Here is a 20,404-nt window from a genome sequence, read left to right on the forward strand (position 1 = left end):
TGTATTATTGTAGTTAGTTTCCAGCACCAATTTTCAAAGTTTTCCAGTAAGTGATTTATTTATTTCATTATATGCTATTGCTCTTGTATTAACTTATTAATCTAAATGATATACTTATTTATTTTAATCATTTTCAGGATTGTAGGAGATGGCTGACGATGTTGAGTTCACTCTTCCGGAGCTCGACGGAAGACCAAGGAGAAGAAAACAAACAAAAAAAAAGGTTTGCAAAAACAAGAAGTTAGTCATGAAGCTGCAATTGAGTACAATTCTTATGGTGTTCCGGTTGGTAAGGGAAGAAATGATCTTAGGAGTTACATTGGAGTCATTGTACGTGAAACAATTTCAATTTTACTTGATGATTGGAGGCGTGTGCCACTGGAGATGAAGGAAACTTTGTGGGTTCATTTTCAGGTTTTGTTTTCTTGTTTCATAGTATGTTTAAAGATTTTATATAACTTCCAGATTTTTTTAAAGTTGTTGCTAATCCATGTTATTGGTTGACAGAAAAAATTCAAATTGAGCTTGAAATGCAAAAGCCAAGTATTAAAGTGGATGGGGGTTGCATCAAGAAACTTTCGTTGTGAACTGGCAATTGAATTCGTTCTACCTAACAAGGACGATCGAAAGTCACTAAGGTTGCCTCCTATTGAATATCCAAGCATTAAAAAAGAAGATTGGAAACTTTTTGTTGACAAAGTTTTGTCTGAACAATTTCAGGTGTGTTGTTTGTTAATATTACCTGATTTAATTGTTGGTAGTTACTAATAATCAGTGGTAACTTTTTGTTCTTCATATAAACTGTTTGTGCAGGAAAAAAGTAAGAAGGCAAAAGACAAAAGAGCAAAGAATGTCTACAACCATCGCTTGGGTAGCACAGGATATGGTGGCATGTTGTATAGAAAAGTAAGTGTGGTAATATGGAGTAATTACAGTAACATAAGTAATCTAATGCGTATAATATAATAGAATCAATTATTTATGTTTTATGTCACCTTGTAACAGAAAAAGGAGAGTGGAGTTTCTGAGCGGGAGATTGATCGCAGTGAAGCTTGGTTAATGGCACGAGCAGACCGAGATGGCAAATATGCTTCTGATGTGACGCCAATTGCTGAGAAAATAGTAAGTCACTTGTATACTTAATTCTTATGAATTTTCTTTATAATATGTGTGTGGGGGGGTAGATATTAACGTACATATATACTGCTTTTTGTAATAATTGTATGGCAACATTTACAATTGACAGAAACTCAGTAAGATTTCATCAGAACTGATTTCTTCGCATATTAAAAGGTTAAAACTTGTTTGAGGTGTTGTCTTGTAATATTTTCTGTAGTTTCAATTTGAACTGTATATGGATTTGCTTTTTGTTAAAGATTCAAGAAGGATATTAGTTTAGTTTAGCTGATGTCTTGTACTCGTAATTGCGGATTTACAATATTTTTTTTTGTAGAATGAGTTGAAGAGTCATGTTGAACAAGGAACATTCCAATCACAAGGGTCACATGACATTCTAGGTGAAGCTTTTCAGAAGCAGCCAAATGGAAGTAGGGTGCAAGAAGTGGGGCAATTCGTCACCCCATCTATGTACTTTCATGTCCCTGATGCCACTGAGTTAGTAAGAGAAAGAAAGATGTATCAAGAGAGTTTCCAATTCATGTCTGCTCAATTAGAACGCATGAATGCAAGGTTAAACGCGTACAGCAATACTGAAGTTGGAAGTTCTAACTTTCCTAAGCCCAAAACTTCCACTGGTGTTCAGATTGACAATGATCAACAATCCCCTGAAACTCTTGGAAAAAGAAAGGTATATGGCCTGTTACATGTCATTATTTTATTTCCATTTGTATATGCATGTATTACTAGTAATGGTATGTATTTTGATTATTACAAAGGCTGATTTCCCATCGGGTAAGTCGACTCCAAAATCTGTGAAGAGTAAAATCAAGGACAGTCCCACCACAATTTCCCAAGCAACTCCTCAACAAACCCCCGAAAAAGTAGACTGTGAAATTACTTCAAAGCCCACACCGAGAAGATCTCCTCGACTAACTCCTAAAGTACTAGATAGGCAGTTCTCCTGTCATGACAAAGTACCCAACAAAGAACCACCAGTCATCAGACCAGCAGAAGTACCCAACAAAGAACCACCAGTCATCAGACCAACAGAAGTAGCCAAAAAAGAACCCAGAGTCATCATACCAGCAGAAGTAGCCAAAAAAGAACCCAAAGTCATCAGACCAGCAGAAATATCCAAAAAAGAACCCCGAGTCATCAGACCAGCAGCAAAAGACCTCAATGTACGTGTGAAGAATACACGGGCAGCAGTACGATCAAGAAAGAATGACAGGAGTGAATATATGAACATGTTTACCATGTTCATCGAGAATTCTTTACCTCGGTTGATCAGGATTCGGCATGACACAGCAACCTTTGGTGAAATTTGGGAAACACACTTGGACAAAATGATTTGTGCTGAAATCATCGAGTTTAAAGAGGTCTCCAACTGCATCATTAACATATGGATCAAGTACGGTAAATCATAACTTATGTTTTAGTAAACTTGGCCCTATTATTTTGTTTCCTATATTCAAACTTACTTCGTTATATATATTTGTTTCCTCTTAGACACCTGTATGAGGAGATGGAGAGCAATGGAAGTACTAAACCAGTTCAGTTTGGGCTTTTTGAGAAGCTATATCCAAGGGTCAGTTTCAAAGACAGGACTCAATACATTTCAAAACTGTTAGGCTTGGCAGAATTGGGACAAGTCATCCTATTCCCGTATAACCCTGGGTATAACCTTTTTCATTTGCTAGTAATATTCTTTAATTTGTAGATTAATCACTTTTACTTGTAATTCATGTGTGAGAACAATTTTTACTTTGTTTAGTGCCCACTGGGTGTTATTGGCAATTGATATGGTGAGACGTACAACATATTACCTTGATCCTTTGGAAGGTAGTCCTGATGAAGAGCTAATGCAGATTGTCAATCAGTTAAGTTTGTTATTTGTATCTTTGATCATGCTATTTTATTTTTATGTCTTATGCGAATTATTTGCTAACGTTAGCTATGTCTCTTAATTGTAGGGAGATTCGAATACATCAGAGTTTAAATTCTGATACAAAGGCCAATGTTCAATGGATACCTGTCAAGGTAAAAATCAGACAAACCTAACTAATTATTGTTAACGTACACTAAAAAATTAATGTAATTTTGATCTTGTAGTGTCCGAGGCAGCCGAGCAGCTTTGAATGTGGTTACTATGTGATGAAATACATGCAAGATATCATCACAAATGTGAACGTTCTGAAAAATAATGTAAGTATTGAAAATGATTTTTACAATACTGTATCATATTGTTTTAATTTATTGTGAAATGAATCAGCTCAAACACCTGTGTGCTTTTTTACAGTTATCTTTTTATTGCGTATTGTATGCATTTTATAAACTGTGAGGGTACTTATAATGATGACTATGTTGCATACTGTTGAATAGATTATATGAATATCCATATAGACATGAATTAGGATTTGGGATATACACAATGTACTGCATATCCCAACACAAAACAATTGTTTGGGTTGCAAAGTAGTTGTTAGTGGGGATGTGCTATGGTGTCGTTGCTTGTACTTTACTTTGATGAGGATAAGTTGTCATCCTAATTAAGGTTTTGTATCTACATCTATATTTGTATTAAATCGCGTACTGTTGGGGTTCACAAGTTGTTTCGGCTATCAAATATTGTTGCTGTTGGGGTTCACAAGTTGTTTTTTTTTTTTGAATTACCATGATCAGGATGTTCAGTATTTACCTATATAATTTTGGATAAAACAGTAACATTGTTGGAGTTTATTTGTTGGCTTTAATTGTTAACACACAAATGTATTTAAATGAATGATAATTAAGTAGTTTAGTCAAGGATTTTCGGTGAATAACTTGTTTTAAAATTAAAGTTCAAGGGAGTTGAGGAATACACTGTCAAGGACCTCTCGCGACTTCGTGATCAGTGGGCTACATACGTTGCCAAGTTAATTACAGCCTACAATCGCGAGGTAACATACAAGTAATTTATGATTATTTTTCCTTAAAACAAATCTGTGATTTATTTTTTGTGGTGTGCTAATTGATTTTATATACTTGTAGGTGGAAAAAAAATGAAGGCATATGCGGACTCCAAAATCAGTGACTCCAAAATCAGTGACATTGTTATCTGTTTTTTCTTCTTGGCTAAATTTTCCGAAATTAATTTAGTACTTTATCGTGAATACTACTTGTTCAAAGCTTAATTTTGTACTTGAACTTGTTTTTTACCCCCAAACAATGATGTATTTGAACTATTTTAATTTAACTGATGTATTTGAAATGTGTATTATGTGAATTGCATTACAAGATTTGGTATGTTTAATATATTTTGGGTTTATTTTAATTGTAAAATAAACATGAATAATGTCATTAAAAAAAATAAAACACAACCGGTATAGCACCGTTAATACTGACACTAATTATTTAAATGACGATAAGAATTTTTGATGTTATTGAGTCAGTGGATTCCTGATACTGTAGTCACATAAATCAGTGACATGTAAATAGTATCATTAAATGCTAACGCGATTGAGTCACTATCCTTGTGACTCTCTAGTGACACAAAATAATGACATAAAAATAGTATCAACTGATACTAACATCATAGTATCACTATGGTGGTGATACTATAGTGACACAAAATACTGACGCAAAAATCACTGACACCAAAGATTAGTGTCAGTGTGTTCTGGCTTGAGCATTACTGACACAATTAACAAGTGTCAGCAAAAGTAATTACTGACACTAAATTGGTGTCAGTAAAGCCCATTTTTCTAGTAGTGAGCCTTGATTGACACAGGTACATCCCACAACTTCATCAAGGTGGATATGGCCAAGTGGCTTGGTCTCAAAGTCAAGAAAACTAATGGATGGCTCAAGACAGTAAATTAGAGGTCAAACCACTTAGCGAAGTAGCATGGGATGTGGAGTTACATCTAGGCCCTTGGCGAGGTAAAGCAAACTTCTTCGTCGTACTTTTAGATGATTTTACTCTTATTTTGGATATGCAATTTTTGCGGCAATTCAATATGGTGTCAATTCCAAGATACAGCTCATGTGCATCTTGGAGGGAGCCCTATGCATGGTTCCGATCAGGAGCAAAACAGCACCACCAGGCCAACTTTCTGCAATGCAAATTAGCAAAGGTTGCAAGCGGTATGAGGAGACCTTTCTCACAACAATTCATGAGGTCGATGACGGGAAGGGCACCGCAACCATAAAGCCCATACAGAAGGCAGTTAGCTCAAGTCCTTGAGGATGCCACCTAAAATACTAAAGCAATTGTCACCATGGCAGAAAGCGGACTATAAGATAAGAGTTAGAGAAGGGTGTTAAGCCACCCACAAGAGCATCCTTCCAAATGTCTCCACCGGAGTATTGGAATATTTTTATAAATGAATATGGGAATGTATTTAGAAACCATAGCATCAAAATCTTATCAATGGAAATGTATTAGAAACCATAGCATCAAATTTGTCTTATTCTAATCCTTCCTTTCACACATTGATGGATGTGAAAGATATCACCTTGTGTTTATTCAACAATGGCTTTCCAAACAGAATCTGGTATAAAATTTCAACATCCATAACATGAAAAATAGTTGGAGCTCAAAGAGTACCAACCTTCAAATCCAATCAAATGTATCTGTTGTAGATTCAAACAGATAACAAATGTAGAAATTGTAACTTTTGGACCATAAATGCTCTTGACGGATATTTTGGTTGCCTCCAACACTACTTAAAGAATAATATTGATGAACCTATCCACCAAAGCTCTTCTGACCAATATTATGTTGATCTCAACTTTTAAAATAGTGGACGTCAGTGGTCAGGATTTATTACCTCAATATCCTTATAAAAAAAAATGACCACATTAGTAGATTCAAGATAAAAACTATTGACTTTTGCTTCATCTGTAAAGCACTTTGGTCCATACAGAGCAAAAACTCTAAATAGTGTTTTGGTAGCTGCCACACATGCCTTCAAACTATAATCCAATTAATCACATAAAGACTTGAACTTGTTCTTATGCCAAAAAGCGCATACCATAAGGTCATTATCTAGCAGCATTGTATGATCTTTTGGTGTCTTCTACTCCTCTTTAGTAATATATTTCATCACAACTTCTATCACTGAACTATTATCATTTGTAATAAAATCAACAACAATCGTCATAGCTACTCAAACATTGTGGTAAGTGACAAGTTAACATCTACATCTTATTCCCTTCCATGAAGCGGTAACGATCCATCTTCATTCTTTTTTTTTTTATTTGATGATTTGGTAGCAATGCACTGTGGGATGAATGAGGCTTTGATGTAGGCGACAAAGCTTAGAGTTTTTTTATTCTGCTTTATTTAATAGTCTTATTGGAATAGTCTTATTGGTTTGAATGACTGGAATTGTGATCCACAATAGCTTTAAATTCTTGCAATGCAACTTAGAAGATGTTGGGGCTTCCTTTCTTGACATATTTTTATATGGGCTAGAAACATCTTTCTACTAAGGCAAATTGAGCAGCCTTCCACCTTGTATTAAAAGTAGGCATTGCTCTCACAGATAAAGTAGTTTTGCTAGTTATTTTCTAATAACAAACTAAACAACATGATGTCATGATTCCCCAAAAATACTCATTGGCTATTCACTGTATTGCAAATACAAATACGAACTATCTCTTTTCTAGATTTGGACTCATAGCAATCTAATGCCACATTTCTGAAATGCTTGACATAGTCCACTAAACCTTCTTTGGATTCCTGAACAGTCGTATTCAAATCCTCCATAGTTGTTCAATCTTCAATCTGAAACAAGATCAACCACAAACAAGGCCAATGTTCAAAACGTAAAAGTCATTTCATTCCAAGAGTTGATCGAACCAACTTCCAAATTAGTATACCCAAGTATAAGCACGATCTGTGAGGTATTTGGAAAATTCCCCGAATCAAAACTCCAAGTCAACAAAATATTGGCCAAAGAGAGTCAATATAACAGCTGATGTGTTCTCTATAGTTCGTTTTTCACCCATCAAACCAGGTAAATTCGTGGGCAACAATAGCCTTTAAAATAAGGCATATACATGATCTCTTTTAGATATGGTGGTGATGAAGAAAATTCAATATCTTCCATATTTTGATATTGGCGTCGCAAAAGATTCATTATCTCTGCTAAAATAACAAGTGTGTTTGCATTTTGTTTGTGGTAAACTAAAGACTGAGCGATAAAAATTCAAGATGATCGACCCAAAATCTAAGAAGAAGAACTTGGAATGCTTTCTTTGCAAGAATGAAGCGTTCTATTAAATTCTTGAAAAGCAATCACAACTAATTGCATAAACGGCTCTCTTTGAGGGACACATACTTTGTCTAGGACAAGGATAGGCTCAATTTCTCTCGGTTGGCCTTGTTTGTGGTTGATCTAAGACGTGATTCTGTAGTATGACTCGAGACTGATCTTGTGGGCTAACTTGTAGTTGCCCTTATAGCATGGCTTCTTGTTGCTAAACAAACATTTCTACTATTATTTCCCGGATATGATTCTTCCTTTGGTCCATAACTTCTTCAAAATATTCATGTTCGCCAATGCTCTGATTGCGGAAGTTATAACTCTTTCTACTACTAGAAACCATTATCAAAATCCTAACGAAACTTCCTATTGAAGTCACCAAGTGTGTTAGGGGGGGAATTTCATCAGGTCATGTGTCACAAGGATCTCCATTGAAATAAAGTTAGGCTTGAACGAAAATTTAGGCTAGGTAACCTATGATCTACCTGATTCTATTGTGTGGTTTGAAGAGTAAAGTCCAAGAGCTATTCATGCATTAATATGACTCAAATAAGCTCTTGTTGCAACTTTAACTTCGACTATTGTTTTGTTGAGAAATGGATTGAGCTTAAATAATAATGACACCCACTGTGAATACTGATGTGAGAATAGAAGCTTTAGTAAATAATGGAGGACCAGTAGCTTAATATTAATTTTCTAAAATTGTTTAACATAGAAAGTGTAATTATGAAAAATATGAATGTTTAGAATTTTTTTAAACTGAATATGGTAATGCATTTGAAAACTGTTTTAGGAAATGTTTCATGAGATGTATCTAGAAATGTTTTTTCTTTCAGAAAATTATTTTTGGAAGAACACTAAAATTCATTTTTATGAAATGTTTTTTGAATTGCTTCATAAGTGAATAGAACTAGATCTTTATAGTGAAGTGGCACATGGTTCTTCAATGCTCCAAGAGTCATTTGACTCTTCAAATCTCAAAGGGTTATTTTACCCTTTGAAAGTCATTTAACACTTAAGATCTTAAAAAATTTATTTAGCCCTTTCAAAAGACCATTTAACTCTTCAAATCTCAAAGGATTATTTAACCATATATGTATAGGTCTCTGATCTGTGTACAACTTCAAATCATCTAAGGTGATTGATTTCTCACTAGCTTATCATTCCCTTAGGTGATGTTTGGTTGAGAGAAGAAAATGGAAGAGAGAAAAATAATTCAAATTCTACTTTTATTTCCATTGTTTGATTGCACAAAATATATAAGAATTTAATTTCGATTAAAATTTAATCTCTTATAATGTAGAATTTGAATTTCACACCAAAGAGTGAAGAATTCAAATTCCTCTGATGTTGAAAATTCAAGCTTTCAAACTTGCCCTCCAATATTTTAACTTGTTTAATGCTATTAATAATTATTATTTATAATTTTATTTTATTAATTTAATATTATAAATAATTTTATATTAATTAAATTTAATAAATGATTTAAGAAATTTAATAAAATAAATAAACTTATTTATTTATTTAATATGAAAATATATAAATATAAATTAACTTCGCCGAATCGTCGCCGGACCATTGTCGGACCTCTGCCGAACCCTTAGACATCGCCGAAAGCTGCCAAAATTTCGCCAAAAAGTCACCAACCCCGTTGACCGATGTTGACTTTTGTTGATCAGTGTTGACTTATGTTGACCACTATTGTTGATTGGCTTTTATTTATAGTAAATTATATTTAATATTAAATTATATTAAATATTTTAGTATATTAAATTATTTTATATTTTATATTAAATATAAATCATGAATTGTTTTAGAACTTTTTGAAATCAAAAAGATTTGGTATTAATATTAAATTATATTTTATTACTAATATAGAAAATTTAGTATTTAAGATAAAAGATAAATTTGTCCAAAGAAAAAAATTATAATTCATTTCCTTACCAAATTTTATATCAAACCAAACAATGAAATTTAATTTTACTATTTTCATCTATTCTTTTTTTTCTCATTTCCTCTCCATTCCACTCTTTTCCTCTCCTCCTTTCTTAAAACCAAACACCACCTTAGAGCTAAGTTCCTCAAGTAAACTTAACTAAGGGTTAAATACGAATTGAACTTCACTTTGGCGTATCTATACCTTCCAAAACACAACTCACAATCGTTACCAGTAGAGTGGCTTAAATCCACCATAAAATACGTATCATAATGAACCGAGTCATTGGGCCAAACTTCAATTTTTAAGCAGTAACAAAATCAAATTAAATAATTATAATTCAAAAATAATACTAATATTAAAAACTACAATATAACCAAACCAGACCTGCACAAACCCTGGGGTGATTGCGGGTCTTAGAGCATCTCCAAAAGGGTTTTTAAATTTTACTTTTCAAATTTCAATTTGCTTACTGATGTGGCAAATAAATGTATAAAAAAATATAATCCCCTCCAAAAGACTTATCAAATAAGAATAAATTAATATTATTTTAATCAAATCCTTCCAACTATCAAATTGAATTGTTATTATATTTAAAAAAAACATAAATAATAATTATTACAGTCTTATTTTTTTAATAAATAATAATAAAATATTAATAGAAGAGGGAGAAACTCACTCATCAATATTGAAAAGTGAGAAACAAATCTTATTTGAAGAATCTAAATTAACGTGCCTTTTGGAGTGTTTAATATTGATATGACTTTTCAAATAAGAAGTAAAATTTTATTTAAAAAGTCTTTTGGAGATGCTCTTAGTAGAGCAGGTGTAGTTGGCCATTTGACCAGCACAATGCCACTTTACTGCTTCTCCAAACCAGGGCCTAAAATAATAACTATAGTTGGGCCTCGGAGGCACTGTAACATTTTCCTGAAATAGATAGAATAACTGGTTATTACTCGTGCTAGTTACATTATTATTTCTTCAATATTTTATCAATAATCATATCTAAATGTACTAAGCCATTTAATTCTGTAAAGTTGCAAATTGCAATTTGCAAGAATAGTTGCCCTTTACTATTTACACTGATATTACTCATGCTGTATTATTTTGTACTCCATGCTCCTAGCAAAAAAATTACCAGACAAAGTTACTTGGTATTAATACTGAAAACTAGTCAACTTAGTAATATCAGAATATGCTCGCGCTCTATACTTCCAAATTATGAAGTCCGTGTTTTGTACAATAGAATCAATCACAGAACCGAAAATTCTATAAAGATACCAAATTCAATGCTTTGTAAAAGACAATAAAATAAAACCAAAGTTCAGAACCAGAATGATACGTCAACTTGGATACTTACAGAATTAAGTGACTGCGGTAAATTCTACGGTAACTTGAAGGATAAGTTTGTTCTTCCACCACTTCCACTTTCCATGATCATTATAATTCTAATGCTTCATAAAAAAGTATGAAGATGGATTTTGATATCATTCTAAAGCTCAATCCACCATGTTTCTTCAACACCTAAATTGCTGCATTAATCCAACAAAAGAAACAAAGATATTTTTTGTGAAGGTTTTATAAAACAAAGAGAAAACATGTGAGCCTGTTACATAGATGAAAATCAACAAAGAAAAAAGAAAATTGAATAATCAACACATAATGTGTCATTTACTCGAATCTTTTCATGGCAAAATATGCTATTAATATGCCATCTAGAATCAGAAATGTTATTCACACGAACTTTATCTTACAACGAACAAACAATTAAAAATCCTAGGTTGACTTCTAATTAAAATTCACCACCATTTTAATTCAATCTGGGCCCAAATACAATGTTTGTGCCAACAAATCAAAAAATGAGTAGAGTTTTCACAATCTAAGAGCACACAAGCCCCTAATAGCCATCTCCAGTTAAATACTGTTTGTTCTGGAGAGTTGCAATTTGATTATCCAGTAATGGAATTTACAGGTACAGCTACAAACCCTAGGTGAGAAAGCTCTGAAGTAGGAACCACAATCATCAAATATCTATAAGAAAGCTCTGATGTAGGAACCACAATTATCAAATATCTATAAGCCTTAAGTTAGTAAGAAAGCACAGACATATGACAGAAGCAGAAACTAAGTAGGGGAAATAAAAAGAAAACAAGAAAAAACAAATAAACTGAATAGTGAATTAAAGATGACAATTGAGTACATCTATAATGTGGACTAGCTGCTCATATAAAATGCAAAAATCCAAGGGAGGGAAAACAAAAGCTGTCTAAAATATAACTCAAACTCAGACAAAGGTAATAATAATAAATAAATAAAACACTTACTTTGTTTCGATATTAAAAGCCAACCATGGATGAGGCTGAACCCGCTAACAAGACTCTCAGAGACAGTTTAATGAAGACTTAACCTCACCTGCATAATTTCAGGTTCAATAGTTATGCCACATGAAAATCAGGACTGTTTCTCAAAATCTTTGCGTGAATAAAAAATACAAAGTGAAAAAACAATGATGCTTCGCATAATTGTTCATTAGATGCTGCTCAGTTAGGCAGATATCCAGAAACTGAAAAACAGAACAAAGAGCAGCAATGCTACATAGGCACAGAATTATAGGCTGTCGTACGGCTTAAACGTCAAAGGATCCTCATGCAATTACTGCTTTTTGTGCTTCTAAAATGTAGAATACCCAGTAAAGCAAGTCACAGTAATCAACTGATTTAGCCGAACATGGCCAGAATTTTTCCAAATGTAGAAATACCAACAGGTAAAAAAAAAAAAAAAAAAGGGGCAACTCATGCAATGTTGTCACTGTAAATACAGAGCAGAATACCAACAAAAATCCTAACCAGAAACTCCAAACAAATTATCAGAACTTTACAATAAGCTTTCTCTTGTTCACTCATTTCTCTTGTTCTCTTTCAGTTTCCTAACAGATTTTGTAAAGCATAGCAACATCACCAGAGTTCATTTAGTCATTTAAGAGACACCTCCATAATATTATGCCATGTTTACTTGTTGGAGTGGGAGTGAGGAATGTGAATTCCTCCCACTAAAGTATTTACTTACTCATTAAAGGAGGAGAGCGGAAGTCCCACTCATTTTTGAAGCGAAGAGTAGAATTCCTATTCCCATGGGGGAGGTGGGAGTGGGCATCCACTCCTACCTGTTACCTTTTTACCCTTTCCGTATTATATTTTATTTAATAACATTTATTAAAATAAAATATTATTACATTTATTTAAAAATAATATTATTATTATATTTATTTAGATCTAATAGCATTGTATTTATTTAATATTAATAATTAATAATTACTCCAAGAAAATTTCAATTTTGTACAATATGATTGATAATATTTCATTTGTGTTGCTCTTATCAATAATTTTTAATTTAAATAATTAAAACTAAAATTAATAAAAAATCATGATATACATAATTAAGAATATCAATAATTTTTATTAATTTTTATAATTAAAATTAATAATAAAATAAATAGTTTATTTTACAAATATATGGATTGGGGTGAAATGTTTTAGATTACAGATTCACCCTTATTCAAAGAATTGTAGTTTTTAATTACAAAATGAATAAAAGTAAATGCTACCTTAATGTGATTGTTTTGGTAATAAAATAGAAATACAGACTCAAATGGAGGAAGGAGAAAAAAATTAGGAACAGGGTAGGGTAATGCAGATTGCTGAAAAAATAGAAGAACATATTGATCTAATGCAACTTCAATCTAAGAAAGGAAGGAAGGACTACGTATGACTTTATCTGTAACTCCAGGCTATAATGCAGGTTGCTGAAAAAACTCTCACAGACAGCAGAGGTTTGTTTCATAGTAGTTACAGATAGCATTAGTCCAGAGGACAGCAAAAGGAAGTAGCATAATAATAAAACTGTCTGAGAGACCAACGGAAGAATCAAATATCAAGCATGGAACATATTACCAGTTATACCCACTAAAATATTTTGGAACACCTAACCCCCAAAAGGATTTACATGAAGAGAATTGACCAAATCAAGCTCCATGAAACTGATCAACCAAAGAAAATATTGCGTACCTGAAACCCAACTTCCCATCGAGATTCTAATACTGTCCCTGCTTGAGAAACCTGCCCAGATCTTCTAGAATGACTAACCTCCTCCTTGAGAATGTCGAACAGATGCAGCACGAACCATGTCAACTAGGAACTCATCCAAGTCTTCAAGATCACCAGAGTCCCGTAGATTGCAATATAGAGGGGCCATACAAGCTGCAGCAAAATCAGCCAACTTCCATAGAGAAAATTTAGCTGCTAGTTGGAGAACTTTAATGGACAAATCTCGGGCAGAATCAAGACATGATACAACAACTTTAAAGCAGGCATCCTGAATATCTTCCAAGAGCCAAATATCAGCAAGCCAACAAAGCTCTATATACGGATGCAACTCATGAAGTTTTTGCTCATTATCCATATTATCCCATAAACACCCAGAAGGAGGATTTGGCAGCTGATCAGTGTAAATCCACTCCACTAGTTTAATCATACCTTCCCAACTAACAGGCACCTTAACAGTTTGTGAATAGCTGCAAGCGTATATATAATCAAATGAGATAAAAAAATGTAGTCAAGCAAAATAAACATAGGTAAAGAAAAACTATACTTCTCTAATGAAAAATTGATAAATATATGATCTTTTGATTATGTTTCAGAATTGATTTATTCTAATACGAATATAAGATGAAAAATGAATTATAAGCAATCAAAACCAACTCAGGGACCCAGCATTTCCTAAATCAAATGAAAAGCATAACAATGGTACCCTAACAAAATGAAAGCTTTGACCATTTACTTCAGTAAATTATTAGATGACAAGTGAACAAATATCAAAAGAAATTTTTAAAATCCCAGCACCTCTCTTGCATTCCTGATTTGAGCAAAGCGCGCAGATAATCACAACTTGACCACAGGATAACTTTATGAACATGCTTGTGGGGCACTGACAGAGAGCAAACACTGCAAGTCCAGCTCAGTCCAGATGATTTGGCTTCCAAAATGATGTCTCTGAAACAAAAAACAAGATTTAGGGTCAACACTTTCCCATAAATTAAATAAGTTCATGAGGGAACTTAAAGCAAACACCTTCATGAGGGAACTTAAAGCAAACATCTGCCCTTAAAACAGAAAATCAATAATTTGAAGTTGTTCGTATCAGTGAGACACAAATATTATTTACTAATAAAGAACCCAGAAATTATTATATACTGATGATTCATAAATGAAACAAATAGCACTAGAGATGAACAACAGGGAGATGAACAGATAGGTTTTCTTCACCATAAAGCCTCTTTTTCAAGTGCAAACTTAGGGTTTAGAATAAAAATAAAACAACGTATTGATCTAATGCAACTTCAATCTTCAACAAAGAAAGGAGCAAACCATACGAAAACTGATGCCCAACTGGTCCAAGACCAAGAGCAAGATCACAGTTAGGAATAGAAGTTCCCCAATTCGGACGCTTTCTGTAAAGCAGCAGTGATAGTGGTTGCAAATTGCAACTTTTAGCTAGAGGTTTCAGCCTCTTCACAAGTTCTTCTTCTCCTTCCAAATAACCAAAGTAAACAAAATCCAACAAAGTCTGCAATGCCTGGCCATCAACATGAGTAGAAAAACGAACAGTTTTCCGAAAATTTCCACTCAGCTTTTCTGTATCATCACCCATGGAAGAATTATTAGATGTTTTTTCATTACCAGGAGGCAGCAGTGGTGGGCAACGAATCGCGAGAACAACACCATGAACACTCAAAGCCTTGCCAGTTGCTAGAATAAGTTGCACGTCTGCAAATTCCTCCATATAAAGTGCTTTACCAATCCTTTTCCCAATTTTACTCAGAAAACCATAAAATCCAAAATGACTAAGAATGTATGCAGCGAACCATCGTGGTCCATCTGCGGTGGTTCTAATACAGATCTCCTGGAGCAAGCTAAACAACTGAGCTTCCATATTGTTTAGCTTATCAGAAGACACAGAATAAAAATGGTGTACCAACTCAGCTACTGCCCACAAACCATAAAGCAAACGAACATCCTCACCCTCCCATTCTCTATTTATCCAGCAACAAGTCCTCTCTGAAAACTTATTATACAAATGAGGGGCAACGCTCTGCCTCTTGATGGGTAAAGGATTGCTCCAGCACCACCTCACAAAAGCCAAAAGTGTCTTCATTACTTCACTCCCACTAACATACCTTTGATACTGTGGCAAGCCTAAGTAACATGTCAAACCCACCAAGTTAATGATTGTTTGAAAAATATATGGCAATCCAATATTGAATCCTGATGTTGTATAATTTAGGAAATGCAGCAAGTGCTTCAGGTACTCCTTGCCATTTGGCTTTAGAATTTGGGATAGTATAAATCTGGCCGTTGATGCAATGTACTTGCTAGGCGAATATATCATCATGAGAACGGCCTTTGATGCTGATTCACTTCTAGAGGCATGTATCACATCATTTTCACATATTTGACGCCCTTTGCGAATTGCATCAACAAAGGCCACGCTGTAAAGAAATACAATCATTACAAAGTTAATTAGAATCTAGAAGACAATCAACTATTGAAAAGAACATAGAGAGTAAGAAAAACAACATAAACACAATAATGAAACGTAAATTAGTATAAGAAAAACTAAAGTCGATAAAAAGTTGAAGTTTTACCATGCACACATAATAAGCATGTTAATGTGAAGCTCATTTTCATGGTTGAAATCATCATGACAATGAGTTGCAAGCCATCCCAGGATATCCCAAATGTATGGCCTCAAAGTAAGAAGAAAATTTGCACCAAGACCCTCTTGCACCAGGGATATCTGTTCTTCTAGTGATGACAGATGTTGTGATGGTTTAATCTGAAAATCCTCCAGAAGAAGATCAAGCAGGACCTTGTCAATCCCTTGCTTCCAAAAAACAATGTGGTGTTGCCCTGCCCAACGAGTAATTGAAGCCAGGCGACATGCCTCCACTAGCAAAGACATCTGGTCATTCAAAATCTTTCCAGAATGGAAGCTGCATCTATTCATCCCACAAACTATAGCTCTCACCAAAGGATCACAACACAAGCTTGTCATTCTTAAGCAACCCTGTTCATCTGTCTAAGCAAAGAATTATAGATGATAAACAATAATATATGTGTGTGTGTGTGTGTGTGTGTAACATTACCCATTAGAATCGTGAGTGAAGAAAAAATTTGTAACAATTACCGCTAAACATTGAGCTAGTCTAAACCCCTCTATCCGAACAGAGGGCGCATGTGAGCTATCCATGCAATAAACCATTGTTTGTAAAAGGAGCTTGCCATTTTCTAGAAGCTTCTTGGCCCCATTACCACATAGACCTAGCAGAGAATGTGGTAACCATTCAATTTCAAAAGTTAATCTCAAACAAAGATGGAAAAAAAAAAAAATTCACCAAGGATAATATATTACCTACTGAAGAATACAACTTCAAAACTGCAACCTTAAATGAGAGATCTGGCTTTAGAAGTAGAGCCTCTAAAACTTTCATCAACATGGCATCATTCCAAACAGAATACCGAGATGGAGGCCATCGCCATAATATTACACTCAAAAGAGAAGACATCTCTTGAAAATACTCAACTGGCATAGTCTCACCAGAAAAATTTCTTATGTTTGTAACAACACATTCAACAGTTTTTGCATCTTTCATCATCTCCCACACTTGTTTTTCCTTCTTTACACTCATGTTTGATAGAATCATGTTCAAAGCAATAGCACAAGAAATAGACACTTCTAATTCATGGGAAGTTAACAAGGACAACAAAGGATGACTAAGATCCAACACATAATGTTGAAGTATTGAATTGGGTACACAGCTCAATAACTTAACAACTTCATTTGCTGCAATACTCAATACAGCTCCACTTTTACACTGTAGAATCCATACCAAAGCCCCAACTATATGAGGAATCGAATCCTGAGAATTATGAGTTATAAAGGAAAAAGAAATTAGAATGACAGTAGCTAAAATATTACCGGTGGGTTTAGAAGTGCTGTCAACATCATAAACACTTTCAAACAGCAGTATTGCTATTAATTAAGTCTACTTTCTAGTTTTGGCTGAACTAAAAAAAACATTTTTGGGATCAGAAATGCCCTTAAACTACTTTTTATAACTGATATTCTAAATAGCAACTACCGAAGGAAATTTTTTAACTGCTTTTTTAGAGAAGAACTTAAATATACTTTTTCCAAACCTCATTATTGAAAACCAAAAGAAAAAAAATTATTTTAGAAATAGTAAAATAATATATACAAACTCTTTTGCAAATTCGACATAGCAGTGTGATATATCATTACATAAGTCTCACATTATTTATTTTCTTTTATTCCATTCAAAAATGAAAATGTCGAATACGTAGAGAGTAAAATTTTATAGCAAGTTGTATACATAAAATGTACTTAATAGCTTTTTATTCTGTTATATATCATTGCACACTTCTCACATTATTTATTTTATTTTATTCCATTCAAAAATGCAAATGTGGAATATGTACAGATGTAAAATTTTATAGCAATTTGTATGCATAAAAATGTATTTAATAGGTTTTTATTCAGAAAGTGCACGAAGTGCTTTTACAAAAATCTCTTGGAAAATTGAAGTGTTACACCAACTACCAAACCCACTCTTAATAACAAATTTTCCACAAAAGCAGCTCCAAACCGTAATTGATATATGTATATATAAGCAGGTAATTAGAAAAAAGAAATACCTTAAAAAGAGGATTTTGTAAAGTTTCAGCAGAAACAGAATCAAGAAAGGCAGCTATGGATCGAACTACATGTCTCTGTATCTCGATATCCGTACACTTCCATTTCAATTCTTTCCCCTCATAATAACTTTAAAAAAAAACTCGAGGTTAAAAATTAAAAATTAAACTCGACACCAAAACTTCATATTCACAAACTTTAAAAAAAATAATTAAATTGATGACTAAACCTGGTTCCTAGATTGAGAGCATGGAAGAGACGCTGGTGAAGAGTGGACACGTGGCCGCTGATGCTGCCTCCTCCTGCTCCTTCTCCTCCTCTTCCTTTTCTTGACGGTCTCATGTTGCCGTTCACAAATTGACTCTTTTAGAAATTGCGGGAACGTACACGCACCGTTATAATATTACCGGACAATTCAACCGACCTATCTTCGATGATTTGGAATTAAAATTATTTGCGAAAAAAAAAAGGTAAAGCTATATTTTCAATAAAATAAAATAATAACATATCGGTCCTTGATTTTCATGCTTTCTCTATTATGGACTCAGTTTTTTTATTTATACTTAAATATATCCCAAAGTCTTAACAAAACAATTCAAATATCCAATTACTCTCAGAAATTTTGAATTTTGATACATTTAATCTGAGGTTTGTAGTAGGGCAACTATAACCATAATAAAAGAAAAATAAAAAAAGAAAAGTTATAAGAATTCTTATAAAAAGATTCGCGCAAATATAGCTTGATAAATATTTTGCATTACTCTTTATAAATCGGTTTTATACATACAAAAGATTTGTGTTAAATTCTCATCCATATAAATCTGTTTTATACATACAAAAGATATGTGTTAAATTCTCATCCATATCTAAGAAAAAGATTTTGATAATATAGTATGAATACGATCATGCAATAATCATAAGTGACATGAAGATAATGTGATATATCCACTTAAGACTCTCTCAACTTAACAGCATGAAATATATCTAAGCATGACAAAAGTTTCCACACCCATAAATACAAATTGAAACTCACAATAGAAATGATTGTTGGGAGTTTATCGGGTGGAGAAATCTTCAATCAATAATCTGTTAAATCGCATTTCACAATTGGTGGAAATTGGGTTTGATTTTTAAAACCACTTCGTCCATTTAAACCCATTAACATTAATAAATTTAATACCTTTTAAAGACTTAAAATATTTTTTGGCAAGAACAAAGAAAGTGACTTTAAATTGACAATTTACGAATAATCATAAACCTTGAAATTCTTAGGTATTTTAATATAAAACTTGAGCCGTCGTTATATCAATTTTTGTTTTCACAAATGTTTTTTTTTTTAAGTGAGAAGGACGAATGAAGCTTGGTGTAGGTGCCTGATTCTCAGACATGCACACCCCGCCATTGGTCAGAATAAAAAATTTGAAAACCTTCTTGCGTGCAAAAATAAAAAGAAGCAAAAAAGAAAAAACAACTCGAAGTGGGAGAGCACAGCGTCATCGCTCATGAGAAGGAGAGTTAAGTAAAACTCATGACATGCTACTTTGGAGAGTCCAAATTGAACCCTCAGAACAGAAGCTAATCGCCACTTCAGCCTTGGCCGAAGTGGTGGGCTGCTGCCCTCACAAGCATTGTGAGGGCAGCGGTTCTAGCCCCCACAAAAGCATTGTGGGGGCTAAATGTTCTTTATATCCTTCTCCCTTGCGAAATGCAAGTGGAGTATGAACATCCTCTCCTGTGAGGGGTTATTTGTATTGGGCATGTACTTCATAGAATTCATTGTAATAATGTAAGTCCCAATCATGTATATCTGATTGTAAATATCAGTGTAATATCTCTGCTATAATAAGCAGTTGTTGTAAATATCTGTGTAATGCAGTAATCTGATGATTAATCAGTCTCAAAAAAAAGAACAGAAGCTAATCTCCCACCAAACTGGCAAACGGCTTACAACAACATTAATAAGTCTAGGAGTTGGACTATTGGCACTCTTTCAAATTCTTTTAAAACTCCTTTTTTAATTATATTAAATCTAATGCCAAAATTATCTTTATTTCTAAGTAAACACATTTAATTTTTGAATCTTTTTATTTTTTATTTTTTTTTTCGCTCCTCACAAATAATTTTTATCGGTGATAAACTTCTTGATAAAAATCAATGAATCAAATAAATTATCTCTAAGATTATGATTTAAAAAGTTTTAGTATGAGACTAAAAAAAAGGTCAGATAATTTTATCAGAATGTGTTTTGTTTATTATCAATAGATTGTTTTATTAATTGAAAAAAAAAACTATAGTGAATTTGAGGAAAAAAAAATTACATGTGTGA

The 20,404-nt window shown here is 33.3% G+C and overlaps 1 protein-coding gene across 2 annotated transcripts; it reads right to left on the reverse strand.

The window, feature by feature from the left end:
- Window positions 1-10,121: 10,121 nt before the first annotated feature.
- Window positions 10,122-18,497, reverse strand: LOC18046462 (BTB/POZ domain-containing protein At1g04390). Of its 2 annotated transcripts, XM_006440975.2 has the most exons (11): window positions 18,308-18,497; window positions 18,081-18,207; window positions 16,777-17,284; window positions 16,552-16,685; window positions 16,010-16,443; window positions 14,738-15,853; window positions 14,208-14,357; window positions 13,374-13,879; window positions 11,634-11,721; window positions 10,670-10,841; window positions 10,122-10,236 (listed from the first exon to the last, which is right to left on the reverse strand). In XM_006440975.2, exons 1-8 carry the CDS (start codon window positions 18,418-18,420, stop codon window positions 13,447-13,449), a joined length of 3,015 nt encoding a protein of 1,004 aa, XP_006441038.1. In that variant the 5' UTR covers window positions 18,421-18,497; the 3' UTR covers window positions 10,122-10,236; window positions 10,670-10,841; window positions 11,634-11,721; window positions 13,374-13,446. The 2 variants fall into 2 exon arrangements, with proteins under 2 accessions (XP_006441038.1, XP_024044093.1); XM_024188325.1 differs by lacking the exons at window positions 10,122-10,236; window positions 10,670-10,841; window positions 11,634-11,721; window positions 13,374-13,879 and having other exon boundaries at window positions 14,228-14,357; window positions 14,733-15,853.
- Window positions 18,498-20,404: the final 1,907 nt, after the last annotated feature.

Source organism: Citrus clementina, unplaced genomic scaffold (genome assembly GCF_000493195.1).
Source record: "Citrus clementina cultivar Clemenules unplaced genomic scaffold, Citrus_clementina_v1.0 scaffold_3, whole genome shotgun sequence".
Classification (NCBI taxonomy): domain Eukaryota; kingdom Viridiplantae; phylum Streptophyta; class Magnoliopsida; order Sapindales; family Rutaceae; genus Citrus; species Citrus x clementina.